The sequence below is a fragment of the Bradysia coprophila genome, assembly GCF_014529535.1.
Source record: "Bradysia coprophila strain Holo2 chromosome X unlocalized genomic scaffold, BU_Bcop_v1 contig_12, whole genome shotgun sequence".
NCBI lineage: Eukaryota > Metazoa > Arthropoda > Insecta > Diptera > Sciaridae > Bradysia > Bradysia coprophila.
Window position 1 is genome coordinate 1,858,783 of NW_023503293.1, and position 18,633 is coordinate 1,877,415.

An 18,633-nucleotide genomic window follows, 5' to 3' on the forward strand; every position below is an offset into this window, starting at 1 on the left:
AAAGGCATTGCTTGCTCTTCACATCCTACCACTACTTATATTTGAAAAAATGTTTTCTCGAATTTTCGTGATTTTTTTTAATTTTTTAAAGTTATTACGAATTTTCTTGAAAAACGTTTTCCAAAAAAATCCGGAAAAATCTAAGAAAATCGCGAAAATTAGAGAAAATATTTTCTTAACCAAACAGAACCAAACAAAATTAAAATAGAAATCTGTCTGACTGCCTGCCTTTATTGCGTCCAACGAGAGAAAGAGAGAGAGAGAGAGAGAGAGAGAGAAAAACAACAACACACACACAAATACCTAAAGTATTTTTTATATTCATCGTCTATTTCGACTCACAATTTTGCTATCCAAATTTTAAACTTAGCACAAACATGACCTTCCATGGTGATTGAAAATCGTATGAACTATCAAGAAGATCACAGTGATTCTCTAACAAAAATCGTTTGTGGATCAACTACACATATTTCCAGCCGAATCACTGAAATCGACCAGCTTTACATTATTCAAATTTGACATTTTTCGTCCTCATTTTACATAAAAATTCTTTTTTATTTTGTTCGTCAACCAACAGAACAGTATTTAATTTGGCACATGATATGGCGTTGTGTAATTTAAATAACTTAAAAAACGACTCTTCCAGTAACTGTTTAATGGTAGTTTCGGTTGTCCGAGAAGAGTATAAATGCTTCGCAAGATCGATTTTGGAGAAGTGACACTCATTTCAGTTCACAAAGTAATGATTTGATGTTTTAAAGGCTAAAACGTTTTAATATCGTCGAAAATTGAATTCAAATGAACTGTTAACGCATTTTCTCCGTCATAGCGCTAGGACGGTCATGTTTATTATAAAAATGGATGGAATGTTAGTCATTAAGGCACATTATATATGAAGTATACGTAAACATTGCGTAAGTTTTTTTTTGTGTTTTGTGTTTTTGGCAAGTTATTGTTAGAATCGACAATCAACTCAAATTTATACATTTCTACAAAAAACATAGAATCTTGTTCCTGGGGCGTGACAATTTTACAAAAATTGTCTATCATCATCATCTCTTCTATCATCATCATTATCATCGCCATATTAATCGTCATCGATGATGGTATAGATGATGGTGATGATAAAGATGGTGATGATGGTGATAGACAATTTCACAAAAAAATGAAATATTCTTAGAAAAACCGCGTATCAAACATTCAATATCCAATAATCAGATATTCGTGTCAACATCCAATGGTCCATTGCCTTCTCCAAAATCTAATTCGTCTTCGTCGGGCATATCCTCCAAGTCATCGTCTTTCGTTTCCGGACAAGCAGTACATCTACTCTCATTAATTCCATAGTTTATACACGTTGATCCTACACACTCGCAACAGCCGTCGTGAAACCACCTGGAAAGCATTCGATTATTTAATGTAATCTGAGTGAATGTTTGTCATCATTACCGATAGCTACTACTGCCCATACTTTGACAATTCGTCTTGCATTTGTTCCACGACAAGCACTGCGACATGTATGCCACAGTACAATTGTACGTGATGATGTTTTCTCGCTCTTTTATTGTTGCATCAAGCTCTTGATCCGTTGAATCTGTGGATTGTTTCAAGTTAATTTTTGTTACTGTTTGGCTGCTCAAAGCAACGAACAAAAAAAAAATTGAAGAGTCAATACATGGGTTCGGTATACTGTTCGGTATAAATGAGGGACAAGTAACTTCCATGTACTATTTCGTCGATTTTTTTGTTGTTTCAAGCTGCAGCATATTCAAAGCCAGTGTACGTACGTAAGAAAAACTTAAAATCTCTGTCTAATTTCGCCCCATAAAGGGCTGCATCAAAATCGACTGGAAAGGAAAATGTTGACCACTTTTCCTCTTCATCGGCAACATCCGTCAACGCCTTAAACAATCCAGGAATACCCTCCAGCTCTTCCACATGCGATTGAGTCGATAAGCCCGATCGTGTTTCATTCGGCTTCGGACACATGTCTGCAAACAATTTGATACCAAATTAAAATCTCCACTCAATTTTGCCACTTAATGTGTTATGTATAACCTACCGACACAACTGCAACATTCACTGTATAAATAACTCAAACAATTAAAACATTCCTTGCAACAGGAACAGTTCTTCAGATCACATCTACAACTTTGTGTTAGCATACATTTTGATACCACACTGGCACACACTTGTTCGTTACATGATGTAACTAAATGTGCTAATAAAACTATTGAAAGGACACTGGTGAATATTAAAATGGTCGTTTTGGATTCCGTCATGATGTTATTAATCTGTGAATGAGAAAAAGAATTGCGTTGAAAAAGATGAATCCAGCCTAGAGTCGGGATAATAGTTTAATAATTGCGTGCCTCTCTGTTTGGACGAAAGATTTTAGGCGATTTGGATTGTTGTCAAAATGCCCAAAATTACTCGTCCAAAGTAAATCCTAGAAAAATTTTACTTGCAAAGGGACGAAAACTCGAGAACAATATTAAGGACTCCCCTCCTTTTCGCCACTGAAGCATTTAATGGTTACTTTTTTGTCGAGGGATAAAAAGTTGAAAACTCCAGTGTGAAGTTTGTTAATCCGAGTCGAAACCGATGTCAACAATCACACAAAAACGAGACTTGCTTCTACACCGAAAACCGTTTATTTCACTAATGAAGCATTTTTTCCGTTCCCTCGCCATGTAATGTACGTAACTCGGACGAAAAAAGATAAATAACCTTTTCGGTGTTACTGACGTCGGCTTCGCCTCGGATCAACAAACTTCTCGTAAAAGTCTTTTCACCTTTTTCGTATTTGTTACTTAAATATCTATGATTTCCCAAACCAATTATCTTGTTCTCCCTAGTAGTGTAACAAGCTATTTTCGACCCTATATAGAGCATGCAAATACCAGATGAATACAATTACACGAAGTTTATTTACGTAGTGACTATTCGCAGGTGCTTGCCAATAGCCAAATTATTATTAAAGATACTATAGATACCTGCCAATAGTCTGTGTAAAAGGGAAAATGCTATTGGCAGGCGCCTGCCAATAGCATTTTCCCTTTTACAGAGGCTATTGGCAGGCGCCTGCCAATAGCATTTTCCCTTTTACAAAGACTATTGGCAGGCGAAATGACGTGCCAATAGCATCTACGATTAATTTATGTTGAAACAATCAGTACAAACCACAACAACAGATAAGAAAACAACAATGTGACAGTTGTCTATTCCGCACAGTGTTAGAAAGCCGTTTAACTAAATTCTCGTGTTACCTTACCACTATCCGCTCAACGACGGACCTCAATAAGTGAGTGAAGCACCAATATTATCTGACCCCAATCCTAATTGCAGAGCTTTTTAATAAACAAATTAATTTTTGCTGGAAATCAGTTCGAATTGGCCTTTAAATTCATTCGCTAAAGAATGTTAAAGAATGCAAATAAAATAAAATAAATAAAATGAACAAAGTATGTTGTTGACGTCACGATCACTGCACCTTACTATTGACTGAACAAATTAAAATTTTCTCACTTTTTGTTTTCGGTTTTTGCAGATTTATAATCTGCGAAATAAAGTGATCGGCGCAAAGTCAACGTTTTTAAAATGTGGATCATTGGTTTTTGTCGATCCTAGCAAAAAATTGCTGGAATTCCACGAAGCAATAGTTGACAACTTGACGGAAATATAAATTTCCGGACCCACAATGCATGTTATCGGTATTGCTCAGTCCAGTCATTTTCATGCCAAAGTGGGCTCGTATGCTTTTGTTATTATCACAAAACACATGTGTGATCGAGAATGTATATATAAGAGGCCATTCACAAAAATGACGATCTCTGGACCCAATTTTTTGAGAATTTATGAAGCACAAGCTCTTTTCTTACCACCTCCTTCCCTCTAATAATAAGCGTGTGCACTTTGCGAATCGATACTGGGATACCAGGACACCGCGCTCGTCTGTAACAAACGATTTTACGAATGTCTCAATCAATAAAACTATTTCAAACTTTACTGCCATGTCTTTTTAAGTTCATTCATTGATATTGAAAACCTCGTATGAACATGAACTAACATTACACACTGATTAATGACCACAAAGCTTTTAATAATACCGAAGACGAAAGGGATCGAGTTTCAGCCGAAGGTCCGAAATTTATTCAACGATTCATTTAATCGTGGATCGATTCATTTAATCGTGGATAAACTTGTATAATAGGCTAGTCACACGGTGCAAGAACAGTTTTAGCCTTGAAGAAAGTGAAAACTGAACTGAAAGACGTTCGTATTATTTGTTCCTAATAGGAAACGAATATATTTTGGTTGTCTGTGGCCAGAAAGTGCGTCCCTACCGTGTACACATGACCATTTTACCGCGAAACAGCAAAGCACCATACTGTCTCTCTGGTATATTTTTTGTTTCAACGTGTGGGACCTTGCCACACACCTCCACAAAAAATGTCCCAGCGAGACAGTAATGTTCTATTACTCACTAAGCCCTTTGGAAATGAGTCATTACATCATTGACATGAGCTTTAAAATTCATTTTAAACCGAAGACTTACTGAGTAATATACATTACGATGCTCGGACAACGCAACGTTTTGTGACGCTATTTGTGTTCATAATCTGCTGACACATTTTATAACCAGAGAAAAACATTTGGTTAAAGACCCGCAAAATAAAATTCCGCGTTTCGACATGTTCAACCGATATTGCTTTTGTTTTAAGTTTTTAGCGAATTGTAATGGATGGTCGCTCCACTTCTGCGGTATAATTTGATTGTCTTTCTTTTATCTCTTTGTATATTTGTACAATACGTTTTGCCTTCCTACGAAGTACAATCAATTGAGGAGAGCTATGCACAGTGCATAATGCACTAACCATCACAAAAAGACATTTCTAAAATAAAAAAATTCGGTTCATATCTCTTCTCAATTAAGATCTGCACAAAAATATGTCAAACAATTAAGGTTGTAATGAATGATATCTGTTGTTAAGTCGAAATGTTCATGTGTCATCTCGATATTGAAATCGACTTCTCTTTAGGCACATGAGCAATTTTGCGTTGATGGTATCGACAATTATGTTTTCCAGCTTGTGGTAAATATCAAATTACAATGGAAAACGCAGCATAACTGTCGATTTCATCAATGCACTTCCAAAAATTCGACAAAGATTAATCTAGATCCAGACAAAAAAAAAAAAGGTTTAAACCCAGATCGCTCAAACATTACTGTGAAATGAAAAAAAAAAAGAGAAAACCAACAAATAACTTCATAAAACAAAATAAAATTTTAAACCTTGCGCCGGTAAAACAAATTTACTATGATGCTCCTAAAGATAATTCACCAGAGTTATTGAATCTTACATTCGGTACAAATTCTTTAAAGCGCTTGTTGGAAGTGTGTGTGGTCTAAATTTTTTGTTTTTGTTTTGTTTTAGTTAATCGCTACGAAACGAATGAAAGATGTTAGTTTCTGAAGTCATTTGGAGTTTTTTTTCTTTTCATTTTTCGCTATACGTATGTTTATATGTAGTACAAAGGTTTTTAGAGTCAGGACTGAATATATACCTTAAAAATGTAGATATTTTGGTTCGATTTTAGCCCCGATGTTTGTATCATGTGGAATTCGAAGCAGACGGTAAGGGCAAAGTTTTTGTCTATGTTTATAGATACCTAATCTACAAAAAAAAAGTCTGTCCGTCACGTCAATAACTTCAAAAACACCCTCTAAATGAAATTTCCAACTTTTCTTCCCCAACAAATAACTATTTCCTCGAAAGTAGTCGAAATTGTGCTTTTATTCAATCGTCGTCAGTTGATGCGAGATAAATAAATTTTCGTCAAGTTCGAAGATCCGCCTAAGTTTTTTGAGGTTGTAATCCAGGGGAAAGAGTTAATTAAAATCGGGTCAGCCGATTTTGCTAATTTTTATTTTATTTGGAAGGTAATCGAATAACGAATAGAATTTTAACTGAGGCCGCTACTCACCTGGATTTTCGTAAATTTTGTTGGTTTAAAATTTTAAATTAACGTTGTTGGCCTGAGATACTCTTGAACACTAAGTGTTTTTAGGGGCAGAGAAATGCATTATTCGAAGGAGCTTCTTACGGGTTTCCGTAATTGCGTTGTTCACAATTTCTAAGTTGTACACATTTCATGAAAATTTCACATGTAGCGGGTCAAGAACGAAATTACAGTTCAGGGCGCACTAGAGCTTGGGACGAACTAGGGTTTTAGACGCACTAGGATTTTGGACGTTACAAAGACTACGAACGCTCTAAGGTCACGTACGCAATAGACATATGGGTTCGTGCGGGGGCTGCCATCGCAGCGTCTGCTACGGACTCCTCTCACTTTTTTTTTAAATTTATATCGACAATAGGAGGATGCTTCCGAATACCGACATTTATTAAGTGACGGAATGTATTTTACTGTGTTTTAGTAGCTGAAGAAAAAAGCTGTTAAGGTAACAGGGACAATTTGTGTTTAACACTACAATATTTGAAATTATACGAATTATATTTAATTAAATTGAAATAAGAAATCAAAATGGCAGACATTTTTGATTGCAGTCCTTAGTTCGTAAATAAATTCAATCCCAAAAATATAATGAAAACAAAAACGAAGGTTCGACCAAACGGTCCATTAGTTGCAACAAATCGAATCAAATATTTATCATCACTTTATCGTACAATCTGTGTTTTGAAGAACATTTCTTACGGCCCATCAATCTCACCATCGGTAAATAATGAAGGAAAGAAACGGAAACAAACCAAAAAAAAACGTTGTGTTTGGTGGTGTGGTGACTCATGTTAAAATTCGAATAATTCTTTAATTGGAGCTATACAACGAAAAAACCAACATGAAAATCTAATGCAGGAAATCGTTCGATGAAAGAATGTTGTTGGAAGATAATCATTTCGGTAAATTAGTCAAATTCTAAGAGGATTTTGTTTTTCGGTATTTAAGACCGAATTCGGAACGAGATCAATGAAACTGTCTCAATTATTACCGTCATCAGTGGCAATTGTGGGAACTATTAACTGCCAGTAAGTCATACTACGGTTATAGTGGTATTCCTTTCATTTTTTTTATGCTCGATGTATATTTCGTATGAATAACATAGTTTTGACAGCCTTCAATTGAAAGTAATTAAAACAAACAAACTGCCAGTGTGTTGTGGATCGCAGGCCTCCGGTAAAGTTAGTTTTTCAATCGGACCAATTTCTGCCGAGCAATAAGACGTGAAATGAAATCGTGATGTGATCAATACGTAAAAAAATGTTTCCCAAAGTCTTATCGCTTAGCAGATAAGCAGATTTTGGTCCGATTGAAAAGCTAATTACTGATAGTTTATTTAACCAAAATACGTCGAGGTAAAATTTAATTATTTTCAGGTGACGGGCTGTCAAAGTTATGCTATTTATAAGCAATATTTTCAAATATTTTCGATATGCTGGATGAGCGTACATCGAGTATGAAAAAACCACAGAAGTACCCCTAATATATTTTTGAATGCCACATAATTACATAAGGAGAATACCTTAGTGCTTCAAATTCCTCTTATTTACTGGAAACAGTTTCGTTTGGACATTTTTTTTTCTTTCGAATTCTAACATTTCACTGTAACTTGGTAACTTTGTATCACTTCTTGTGCTGTTGTATTCAAGGAATTTGGAAGTTTTTTTTTTTAAATCCAATCTTATCACCGAAGGACATGTGGATAATATAACATCATAGCATGTGGTTATTTGACTTGACAGTTGTTGTAAAATGGAAAATACATTATTGAAATGAGTTATCACTAACCCTAAATGATAATTAGGAGTTCAAAACTGGACTCAAGGAAGGTTTAAAATAGTTATGCAATTTGTTGTACTAGACTGCAATAGTAAAAAATAAAAATGTTCTTTCTTAAGCGCTAAATGTTCATTCTAGAGCTTCAAAATGTACATGAGATCTCGGAGTCAATTCGTTTGGGTAAATCGCTATTTTATGTCTGTTACAACATACAACTGATCCCGTAAACTACTGCACTCAATTCACAAGAGCACAAATTTTAATCGTTAATTCGTTTTGAATATTTTAGTCTGAGAAGTTACCCAATACCACCTAAATCCTGTTTAGTCAAACACCAAAGCCGAATGTAATGTAATCTAAGTGCATGGTAACACATTATCAAATATTATTATATTCCACATTGCCACAGTTTTAAAAAAAGAAACAAAAACGAAACGAAGAGGAAAAAAAACCCTTCAAAATCCACAACAAAAATAATTAAAAACGTAAACAAATTGAATGTAAATAAACAAAAATAAAAACTGAAAATAATCCCAATACTATTAAAACGTACCCACAGTGAATGGCATAACTGGTAAATGTAATTACAAAAATATAACAAGTGAGAATTGACACTTTCAAAGAGCTTAATTCGTCCATGATACCACCAGAGCTAAATACACACACGCCACTATTATATTATCTCTACGCTTGTAACAGAGATGTTATAAGTTAAGTCGGAAATATCATTTTAATTTTCATCTTCACACCAAACACGATTTCAATTAAGTCGTAATGAAATGGAGTGAAAAATCACTTTCTTATGGCCTCACAGACTTTTGTCTCCCCCATTCGCAAAACCAAACAATACGTATCGCTGTTCAACAATACACTTCAGTAATTTGAAAAACTACTTTTTACCTGCAATTTTATATTAAAAACGCACAAATCCAGTATGAAATGCCAAACATAGGATTTGACTTTGGTTTTAAAATAAAAATAAATTTATTTTTTCACTGAATCGATACGATATGCTCGGATACATGGACACGACTAACGAAATATGCGAGTGTAGTGAGAAATTGAGTATAATGATCAAGCAACTGTTCGAAAGAGAATTCGTTATTGATCTGAGACTCTGTACGTTTTCTGAAGACGTACAGGTATACGTATGTATATATAAATGCACATTAGTATACAGATCGTTCATCGTGCATGTGACTGTATGCTTTGGTTTTCTTAGAAGAATTTACCTTTTTTTATTCACTAAGATAAACTGAGTTACATACAATGTGTGTGTTCCTTTACATTTATCTGATGGAAAGATCACCGACATTCCTTGTTAGAAAAGAACGATATGAAATATATTCTATTCGATTTATTTGGAGAGAATCTCTTGTTGTTTATAATCTTCATGTGTAGCAAACGATTTCTTAAACATTGTTTAAAGTGAGGCTAGGAAGTATGTTCCATGCGAAAAATTAAAACTGACTTCTTCATTCGGATGAATTAAAAAGAAGGCAAAAAGTCAATTCGCTCTTTTCTTTACCACAGTGGTAGTGATCGTTATGTATACGCCATAGACTGTATGGTTCCAGCTTAAAAGTGAGCAAAAATTAATATATTTGAATAGGGGCAGGGTTATCCAATATGCAGTATTCTTATAAGAAAAGGCGGAATGAATACGCGACTAAAATGAGGTAACTCTTGATGCATGAAAACTGCAAGGGCAAGACCAGAAATTGATTTAAGTTTTGTTCAGCCGTAGAAGCATGACGTCCATGGTTCAAATCTCATTTGGGTGCAAAGACCACAAAAATTCATGCAAAATTTATCTCAAATAATTTCCGGAACACCACCGAAACAACGTAGGTCAGAAATCTTGACAGTGATCTCCGAGCAAATTTAATGTTCTCCCTTGCAAATTGGCATAAAACTTGCCACCGATTTTTGTATTATACCAAAAAATGAAAAGTTCTCTCCCAATCTCCATAATGTTTGCTAGTCTGCTACGCAATATTTTTGTGCCATGCGAAGCAATACAAAATTGGAAATAAAAACTTAATTTCGATCTGAGAGGCGTCTGGCAAAAGAGTGACAAGAGAGATCTGTTAAATCAGGAAAAAGACTCAAAATACTGACACGATTGGCCAGTAAAAAATGGGGACCGTGCAGGGTCATGTGGGCTGTCATTAGAGAGGTAATTGCATGTACTTTCGGGAGAAATGGAGTCTTATTGGGCTTAAAATTCATCCACACTGAAATATGTGCAGTTGAAGTTTCCAACCGAAACAGACTGAAAACATCCACTTTTCATACAGGAATTTCTCCAGTTACACGAAACGTACATGGTCGTGTGGGGTTTCATTAAAAAGGCAATTTTATGTTGTTTGATGGCAAATAGGCTTTTACGAAGTTTGGTGGCATCTACGATGAAATATAAACAATTGAACATTTCAATTTCTCATATTTCATAATTGCGTCCAAATCCCTGAAACAAAACAAATTGCCTTTCTGATGACACCCCACACGATCATGTACGGTTCGTCTAACTGGAGAAATTTCTGTAAGAAAAGTGCATGTTTTTGGCTTTTGATCACCTTCCACTAGCCACAGAAGCTTCGAAGAATTTTTTTGAAAGTTGTTTTGGCTTCTAGAGTCGAATAATTTTCTGGACACAAATAAGAAATTCCTCTTGAAAATTAGTCCGATTTCGGTAAGCTGTTTTCAAGAAGAATCCCCCTGTGTTCATCTCGCCTCGAGGATCGCTCCAGAATTTTCTATTCCTCCCCTTGTTAAACAAATAATCTCTAAATCAATGTACTCAGTACTCAACATGTTCTCCTACTGACAAATACATGAATTGGATTGAAATAGAATCGACGATGCAAAAGGTGAACGAAAAGAGGAGCCCAGTGTTTTGATGTCCAGTACTACACTTAATTTTTTACATTGTTAAAGTGGATCTAGGAACTCAGTATTTTCTAGATTTCTTAAAAGGTGAGCAACGAGTCCAATTCAATGAATTGTGAACCTCAGTGAACCTTACACAATCCCAACTTTATTAATTTCAGCGGTCAATAGACAATGCCTTTTAATAAGTCGCAATAACACGCTTGAATTTGCATGGCTTTTAATGGCGTGAGTCAAGTGCATTTAAAAATAGTATTTTTCATGACACTTCGTTCGGGCTACAACTTGCGAAATTATCCTAAAATTTACCGTCCACAACAGATACGCAAATAACTATTGCGCACACTCATTTAAGGGTGCAAAAGTCTTCACATAAAATACAAGTTAACGACGTTAAGTCTTTGACTTATGGAATTATGGATAGTGATTAACGTAGGTAGCCTGTGTGTAGTGTATAGCTGCTTAGAGTTCGTATCTCAGTTGTTAGTTAGGTGTACCGAATTTCACTGATGAAGAAATATTTCTAAATATCAACGTCTTCGACAGCATTTTTTCTGTGACTAACATTGACAACAAGTGGTTTATTGATATAAATAAAAACAAGCAAAAATGTAATCTGCTCTCCAAAGAACACGCTTAGAAACTATCTGTATCGGTGTAATCCTTACAGTAAGTGATCGAGTAATGTTTATAATTTACACAAATAAACGAACGAAAAAAAACAAGAAAACTTTTACCTGCACTGCACCAAGTCACCAAAAAAAGTAATTCCAAAAAGGCGAACAATCTTAACAAATTGAAATATTCACTAAATAGACTAAAATTACGAGAAACAATTTTTTAATTCGGCTACTGTTATCATTCATGTAATTTTGGATATTGGCCATCACAATCTACCGGATGGATTTAGTGAAACATTAATTTTTCTTTTATTTTAACACGAAAATAAATAAACAGAAAACCAAAACATGTACACACTTGACAAAGAATGAATAATTACTGTTCGATCATGACAGATCAGTGACGTTTGAATGTATGTACTAGATCAGTGTTCACATCGACTCCATCTTGTCCATTCAAGCTGTGCGTCTCGTTCAAGGTAGATCTCTTCCAAGTGCAGGTGTAAAGTGCAGTTTACTGTCAAACGTCATCCACAGAGCCATAATCTCAACGCTTTTCCACAGAGTGTTATGATGAAAGAGAAGAAGATATTTTGACAATTATTACCCCAAGGCAAGTTAAAATAAACTGGTCTTCGGTCCTCTTGCTCTCAACGTACCACGTTGAAAGAGAAGTAAATACTTTGACAAGTACTCCAAGGCAAGTTAAAATAAGTAGTATTCCATTTTCTCGCTCTGATCATAACATTCTATACATTTTGTCAACAAGATTGTTTGGTTATGTTGTCTGTGTATGACGATTGACATTTCGATGTTGCACTTGGAAGAGACCTATAGTGAAGAGATAATTTTCTTAACATATACGTAATCCGAATCAGATGCTGCACATGTTTTGCAACATTAAAGTTTGAGGCAAACGCCATCTCTTCTTTTCATAAAAACATACAAAGACACACACGTCTGAATGACGTTAATAATAAAAACCCATAAAGGGTTTAGGGCTAGACCATTAGATAAAATGGCTGTAATGTGATGAGAGCTACCGCTTAAGATTGATTATATTGTGTGTTTTAACTCATACAACGAAAACAAGTCATCTATCTTTACGAAAGAAATGCAGTGCCTACTGTGACTTCATCAGCCTCCAAATATTTCTTATGCTCATGCTAGGAGCAGTGCGTTGGTCATCGCCATTTCATTAGATACATGGGCACACCACGCTTTTCGCACAAAATAATTCACCTTCTATGATTAGGTTGTCTTTGTATGGAAACGTGTTGTAGTCCATGCATCCGTATTGATGCGGTCTCCCCAACAGTTTACTGGCATAATTTTTTCAACTTTCTCTTCAAGGCTGTATGGTTTTTATACTGTTCGAGATCTATGTAGCATATTTTCTCCTCATCATTGGATGCAGCCTCGGCTCATGTAAGGGTTAGTTGGTAATGTTATTTCGGAAAAGTTCTGAAAATTCTTTTCAAAAATTTTTAAGATTTTTTTTAGAAATATTCACAATTCACTCGAATTTCACTCGCAATTTAAACTCTGAAGCGCGTTAACGGCGTGTATAAAATCAATGAAAGTAGATAAAATGCCTGCTTACTTATTCGTTTTTGTAACTTTTCACTCAGATTCATAAATTAGAGACCAACGACAGAATTAATAGCAAGTCCTAAGTCCATAAGTGTTGCTGCAAAATTTGAGTCTGATTACAGTCATTGCATCTCAAAATTGCGCAAAAATTTTGCTTCATATGTTTTCAGTGTTTCACAGACATTTTCGCATTTTATTGCAAAATTAGCACATTTTGTCACGTGATAAGCATTCTATCAAAAACACGCTACATATACATATGTGTACGATTTATATGACTGGTAAATAGGTAGCAAAAGTTCACTTATAGTGATAGTTATTTGTTTACCAAGAGGAAAAAATCGAAAATTTCAATAAGGAAGTTTCGAATTTCCTATTTTTTCCTGAAGTTTGCAAACAAACATAAAACACAAACGTTAACAAATCTTCAACAAAAAATTTGACATTTCGGGGGTCATTGAAGACGCACGGCATATAATTGGTACATTCATTTATTGAATTTTCGGAAATTCATCTACATTTACGAAATTTACCTAAAAATCAAATTCGGTAAATTTCTGGAATTTTCGATAAAGTTTGGTAAATTTCAGCAAATGAATTTACCGATTTACCAGCCTTGCTGAATAGAGTGGGGAGAAAATGAACTTGTTCTACACTGAATTGTCATTTCTCAGAGTGATATAAATGTCATCACTGTCAGATTCATTATTATTGATATTGTGACTCTAACGCCCAAAATTTGCATGGGCCACTGTACTGGACATGTCAGCTCTCGAGCGTAAATTTAGAACTCTTGCCGTCTTTGGCGATAACTTACGGTTTAAAATACTTAATAAGTTAGTTCACATTATAAATGCGCAGCCAAATTTGAATTTTGAGTGAAAAAATGCGTTTCAACGCTTTAAAAATATCGTGATTGGGGTGATTTAGTTAGGCACTTCTCACTTTAAATTTTTTATTTTCACTGCAATTAGGTCATGAGTTTGTCTGAAAGTCTTTCAATAATCTTCATAAAAGGGCCATTAGACAGAGCCCAAAAATCGTTTCGTGGACGACATGAGTGCTCTGATAATTCAAAAAGGAACGTGAGAAAGTTTTTTTTTTAACGCAGCGTTAAATCGTCCCATATTCATATAAGGAAGCGTTGAGATTTATTTTTTCGTTCACTTTTCGGTCACTCGTTCACTTAAAATTCAAATTCTACAACGCACTTACAGCGTGAATTCACACCACGCGCAAAGTGGTTCATCACGAAGCGAAATGGAGAATTCCGAGTAGGGCTTGTGGGAATTTCCTATTTTTTTCCCTCGGTAAACAAATAATCATTAAAATTGACTCATATCTAGAACCGGACAGCATTCTCTGCACGGTGAACTTTTGCAAGTACATTAGAATTGTTAGGTGTGCCGAACTTTCACTTCTTTGTTTTCCAGCTGATAGACTATGGAAATGTGGTGCTGATTAGAGGCCACAGGCAGTAATTACATCTGAATGTCCAATTATTCGTTCATATTAAAGATTTAATTTATTCCAAAATTCTAACAATTTTCTATCACTGGCGCACTACTTATTTTGCGAAGAAAGATTCTTCAGCGAGTCCTCAAACTCTACGGGATCGATTTTCCGTTTAGCCGATTCGTATTTTGGCGGTCCAATCAATTCGACCACCTCTTCGTAGTTCAGAGTTTCCTTTTCCAGCAACGATTCAGCCAACTGCAAAAAACATTTTCCAGAAATTTTATTGATCACAAAAATCGGTCAACGCCGTCGCTTCCACTCACCTTGATAAGTTTGTCACGATTGGCAATCAGAATGGCTTCGGTTCGCTTGTAAGCGTCTGATACAACTTTTTGTGCCTCCTCATCAATTATGTTCCCCAATGCTTTGGAAAATGGTTTTTCGCCACTGTAATTCTGTTCGGCCTCATCGGGTACATACATTGGACCAATCCGTTCATTCATTCCGTACTTAGCAACCTGAGCGTATGCAATTTTGGTCACTTTCTCCAAATCATTTTGAGCACCGGTTGTTATTCGATTGAACGTTATATTCTCCGCAGCTCGACCACCTAACGCCATACAGATTTTGTCTTCGAGTTGCTCTTTGGTAAACAGTTTCTGCTCGCTGGGCGTGTATTGGGCGAATCCCAGTGCTAAGGAAGTTCTTGGTACGATCGTGACCTTTTGCAGAACCTGTCAAATTCAGATGCAAATTAGAAATCGTCATTGGAATGAAATCGTTTTCTTAGCAGTACATCGGAATTGGGCAATAACCATCCGACCAACGCATGTCCAGATTCGTGGAAGGCAATAACTCTTCTTTCACCGGTGGACAGAGCATGTGAACGTTTTTCCGTACCACCAACCAATCGTTCTACGGCATATTCTAAATTCGATGCGTTGACTGACTTTTGACTTGTCCTAGCTGCATGCAACGCCGCCTCATTACAAACATTTGCTATGTCCGCTCCGGAAAAGCCTGGCGTTAGAATCGCCAATCGGTTTGAATATGTGTCAGGTGCCTTCTCCAATGTGATTCCGGTCAAATGCTTTTCAAATATTTCTTTCCGTTCCGACAATGTGGGCAAATCGATGGTTATGTGTCGATCGAAACGTCCTGGTCGCAGTAGTGCCTAAATATGTCAATTAAATTTTCGATTCGACAAATATGACTGCAATGATGTCTTACATTGTCTAGAACATCTGCACGATTGGTGCTAGCCAACATAAGAACACCTTGTTTTGTGGCCATGCCATCCATTTCGACTAATAGCTGGTTAAGTGTTTGTTCCGATTCACCAGAACTGAACTGTTGACCTCCACCTGAGATTTGCAAGGTATTCTTAATTTCAATAAAACCTCAACCCGCTCATCGCCGAGCCCATTACTTACCAACACCGGACCGTTGTCGACCAATAGCATCGATCTCGTCTATGTAAATGATGCACGGTGCCCGATTCTTAGCTTCCTTAAATAAATCGCGAACTCTCGCTGCTCCCAAACCACCAATCATTTCGATGAATTCGGATCCGTTCATGCTTAGGAATGGAACCTGAGACTCGGTTGCGACGGCCTTAGCTAGAAGCGTTTTTCCACATCCTGGAAGAGAATGATAAGAAAATCTGAAATTGATGTCATTGCACTACCTGGACCCATTGCACTAATATTTATGTCATTTTAGTCACCTGGAGGACCCAATAGTAAAGCACCCTTCGGTACTTTAGCGCCAAGACGCTGATACTTTTCCGGCCGCTTCAAATAGTCTACAAATTCCATGACTTCTTGTTTGGCTTCTTGTAAGCCGGCTACATCTTTGAAAAAGACTCCTTTGCCACCTTCTAACGGTTCAACCAATGTGAACTTAGCTCGACCGAAACTCGACTGCAATTTCATTTTTGGTTCGCTTAGATATTTGAAAGAAATGTTGGGACACACTTAACACTTACAAACGACCCCATACCCGACATGGACACTTTCATTCCCTTCATTCGTGAGAATATGGAAAACAGGAACGCCGTCATCATCAGTGTTATCAAAATTTTGGCCACCTCCGAATTTCGTTCATACGTAATCGTCACACCATCCCGAATGCCCAGACGCTTCTCGATGTCTCGTAATTTTGTTTCGAATTTTACTGTGTCAGCTACGGCCATATGAAAAACGGTTGAACGGTACTGTTTTCCTTTGACTATTGCACCGTCATGCAGCACTATCGTCACCATTTCCATGTCCGGTCGAATAATCAATTCGCGAACCTCCCCAACGGCCAACATATGATGCACAAATTCGTGCCAGGACACATATCGGGTTGACGTTTCCGGTCGATTCTTTTGCGGCAGTGACATCGTGAATATGCTTACGAGCATATAAATCGTAGCCATCCATAAAACGGCCTTTGTCACAATGGAAAGAACTTTGCCTTCATCGCCTTTCTTGTTGTTATCATTGTCATTATCATTGTCGTTGGATGAAGATTGTTTATTGGAATTATCCGGCTGTTGACTTGGTTTCGGTGATTCTTTGAAATTTGTTAAAGACGTATGAAAATGACGGGCGAATACATTTGGTGGAACAGCAAACGATCGATTAAGTAAATTTACAACAGCTGCATATTCCTTCGTAATTTGCTTTTGCTGTGGTGAAATTCGAAATTAGATAACTAATCATTTCAGTGCCTATCACGATAATATTTACTTGGCTTTTGGTGAAGGTTAGGTTATTTACGTTTAAATTGCAAATGGGTCCGATGCAAGATGTGTCCACCGTTGATTTATTGTAAATAAATCTTCTAGCATAGCCGAGGATTCGTTTGTGTCGTTCCAGTTTTAACATTTCGATTTAAGAAATCATTAACTAAATAAAAATATCTTCGATTCAGTCAATTGTTTTGACAGTAACATTGTATGTCACAGATGTCATGTGTGTCACATCTTGTGTCACAAACGTCACAAAGGAATATGAACAATGAGCCGTAAAAATATGTAAAAAAGGTGGTTAGGTTCTGAAAGTAAGTTGATGATATCACGATCTATTTTCTCTATACAACCGTTATGATCGTTGTTCTAATCAACGCGGGACCTTTAACTTTTATATGAAAATTCAGAATTCCATCACAGCCGCTGTAATAGTGAATAATTTTTAACCATTCTTTATCTAACAAGTTAGAAGAGAACGTTTAGAAAGATTCACTGAACCATTCCAATTCTATTTTTGGTGCAATTCGCCTTGTGGTCTTAACTTTCCCCGTTACAACGTTCTGGAGGCTTATCGAACCGCTATGCCGTTTGTTACATGAGGAATCTTTCATTGCCTGATATTTTAATTACAATTGTGAAATCCAAGATGAAAATGAGAAAAATCGGTTAAGTAGATTCCAGGGACTAATTATAGGAATGTTATTCTTAAATTTTTTTTAGGAAATTCTTAAATTTTTAAGAATTAAATTCCTAAAAATAGTCTCTGGTAGTTCTGGAGATATGTTGGCTATTTTGAAAGTCTGGTCAAGATTTTTCGCATATAAGTATTTACGGATGTATAAAGCGTACGCACGTTTACTTATCGCGCAAATGAGAGATATTGACCACACCAACCGAGGTAGAAAAGTTTTTGAAAATCGGTACACTGGATCATCAGCTAGAGCCCTTAAAGTGAGTGTAAATCGGCCGTAGAATGATAGGTGCTAGTTTTTGCGTTAACTAAAGCAAAAAGATGTTTTTTAAAAAAATCAGTGGTTTCCAAGTTGCGTCACTTCTCATAGACCACCGTCTTTCTAGTTCTAGGTTTCTGAAGGTTTCTTAGGTTTTTTTGTTACTTTCTGGACTTTTGGCATGTCGGTTCCCAAAATTCTAGCATGGTCCCACATGTTCCCAGTTCTAATATTCAAGGATTTTGAAGGATATTTTGAGGTTTTTGTTCTAAACTTTGGGATTATTGAGGAGGAAATATTTTGGATTTGGTTCCTAAAACTCCACCATCCCACATGATTCACCGGCTTCCCACTTGTATCATTTAAGGAAAACGAAGGATTTTTGTTAGATTTTGGGTGCCTTTTTGGGATTATTCACGTGGCAATGTATTTGTTCCCAAAATTCCGTCCATGGTCTCCAGTCTTGTAGAATTCGCACGGATATAAAGGATTTGTGATTTTTTTTGGATCCCTTCTGTAGTTTTGGGATTGTTAAAATGGTAAAAGGTTGGTTCCTAAGAATCCATCATAAAATGGCAAGGAG

At 36.2% G+C, this 18,633-nt stretch overlaps 2 protein-coding genes across 4 annotated transcripts; both read right to left on the reverse strand.

Moving 5' to 3' along the window:
• Nucleotides 1-304: 304 nt before the first annotated feature.
• LOC119067576 (protein twisted gastrulation-like) lies at nt 305-11,734 on the reverse strand. Of its 3 annotated transcripts, none has more exons than XM_037170661.1 (5): nt 11,430-11,734; nt 2,063-2,294; nt 1,788-1,991; nt 1,450-1,594; nt 305-1,395 (listed from the first exon to the last, which is right to left on the reverse strand). In XM_037170661.1, the coding sequence occupies exons 2-5, from the start codon at nt 2,280-2,282 to the stop codon at nt 1,215-1,217; spliced, it is 750 nt and encodes a 249-aa protein (XP_037026556.1). In that variant the 5' UTR covers nt 2,283-2,294; nt 11,430-11,734; the 3' UTR covers nt 305-1,214. The 3 variants fall into 3 exon arrangements, with proteins under 3 accessions (XP_037026556.1, XP_037026557.1, XP_037026558.1); XM_037170662.1 differs by lacking the exon at nt 11,430-11,734 and adding an exon at nt 8,701-8,911; XM_037170663.1 differs by lacking the exon at nt 11,430-11,734 and adding an exon at nt 8,354-8,614.
• A 2,673-nt stretch (nt 11,735-14,407) lies between these two features.
• Nucleotides 14,408-17,316, reverse strand: LOC119067574 (paraplegin). Its single transcript, XM_037170659.1, has 8 exons — nt 17,099-17,316; nt 16,351-17,037; nt 16,090-16,285; nt 15,797-16,003; nt 15,594-15,727; nt 15,160-15,537; nt 14,687-15,097; nt 14,408-14,618 (listed from the first exon to the last, which is right to left on the reverse strand). Exons 1-8 carry the CDS (start codon nt 17,234-17,236, stop codon nt 14,469-14,471), a joined length of 2,301 nt encoding a protein of 766 aa, XP_037026554.1. The 5' UTR covers nt 17,237-17,316; the 3' UTR covers nt 14,408-14,468.
• Nucleotides 17,317-18,633: the final 1,317 nt, after the last annotated feature.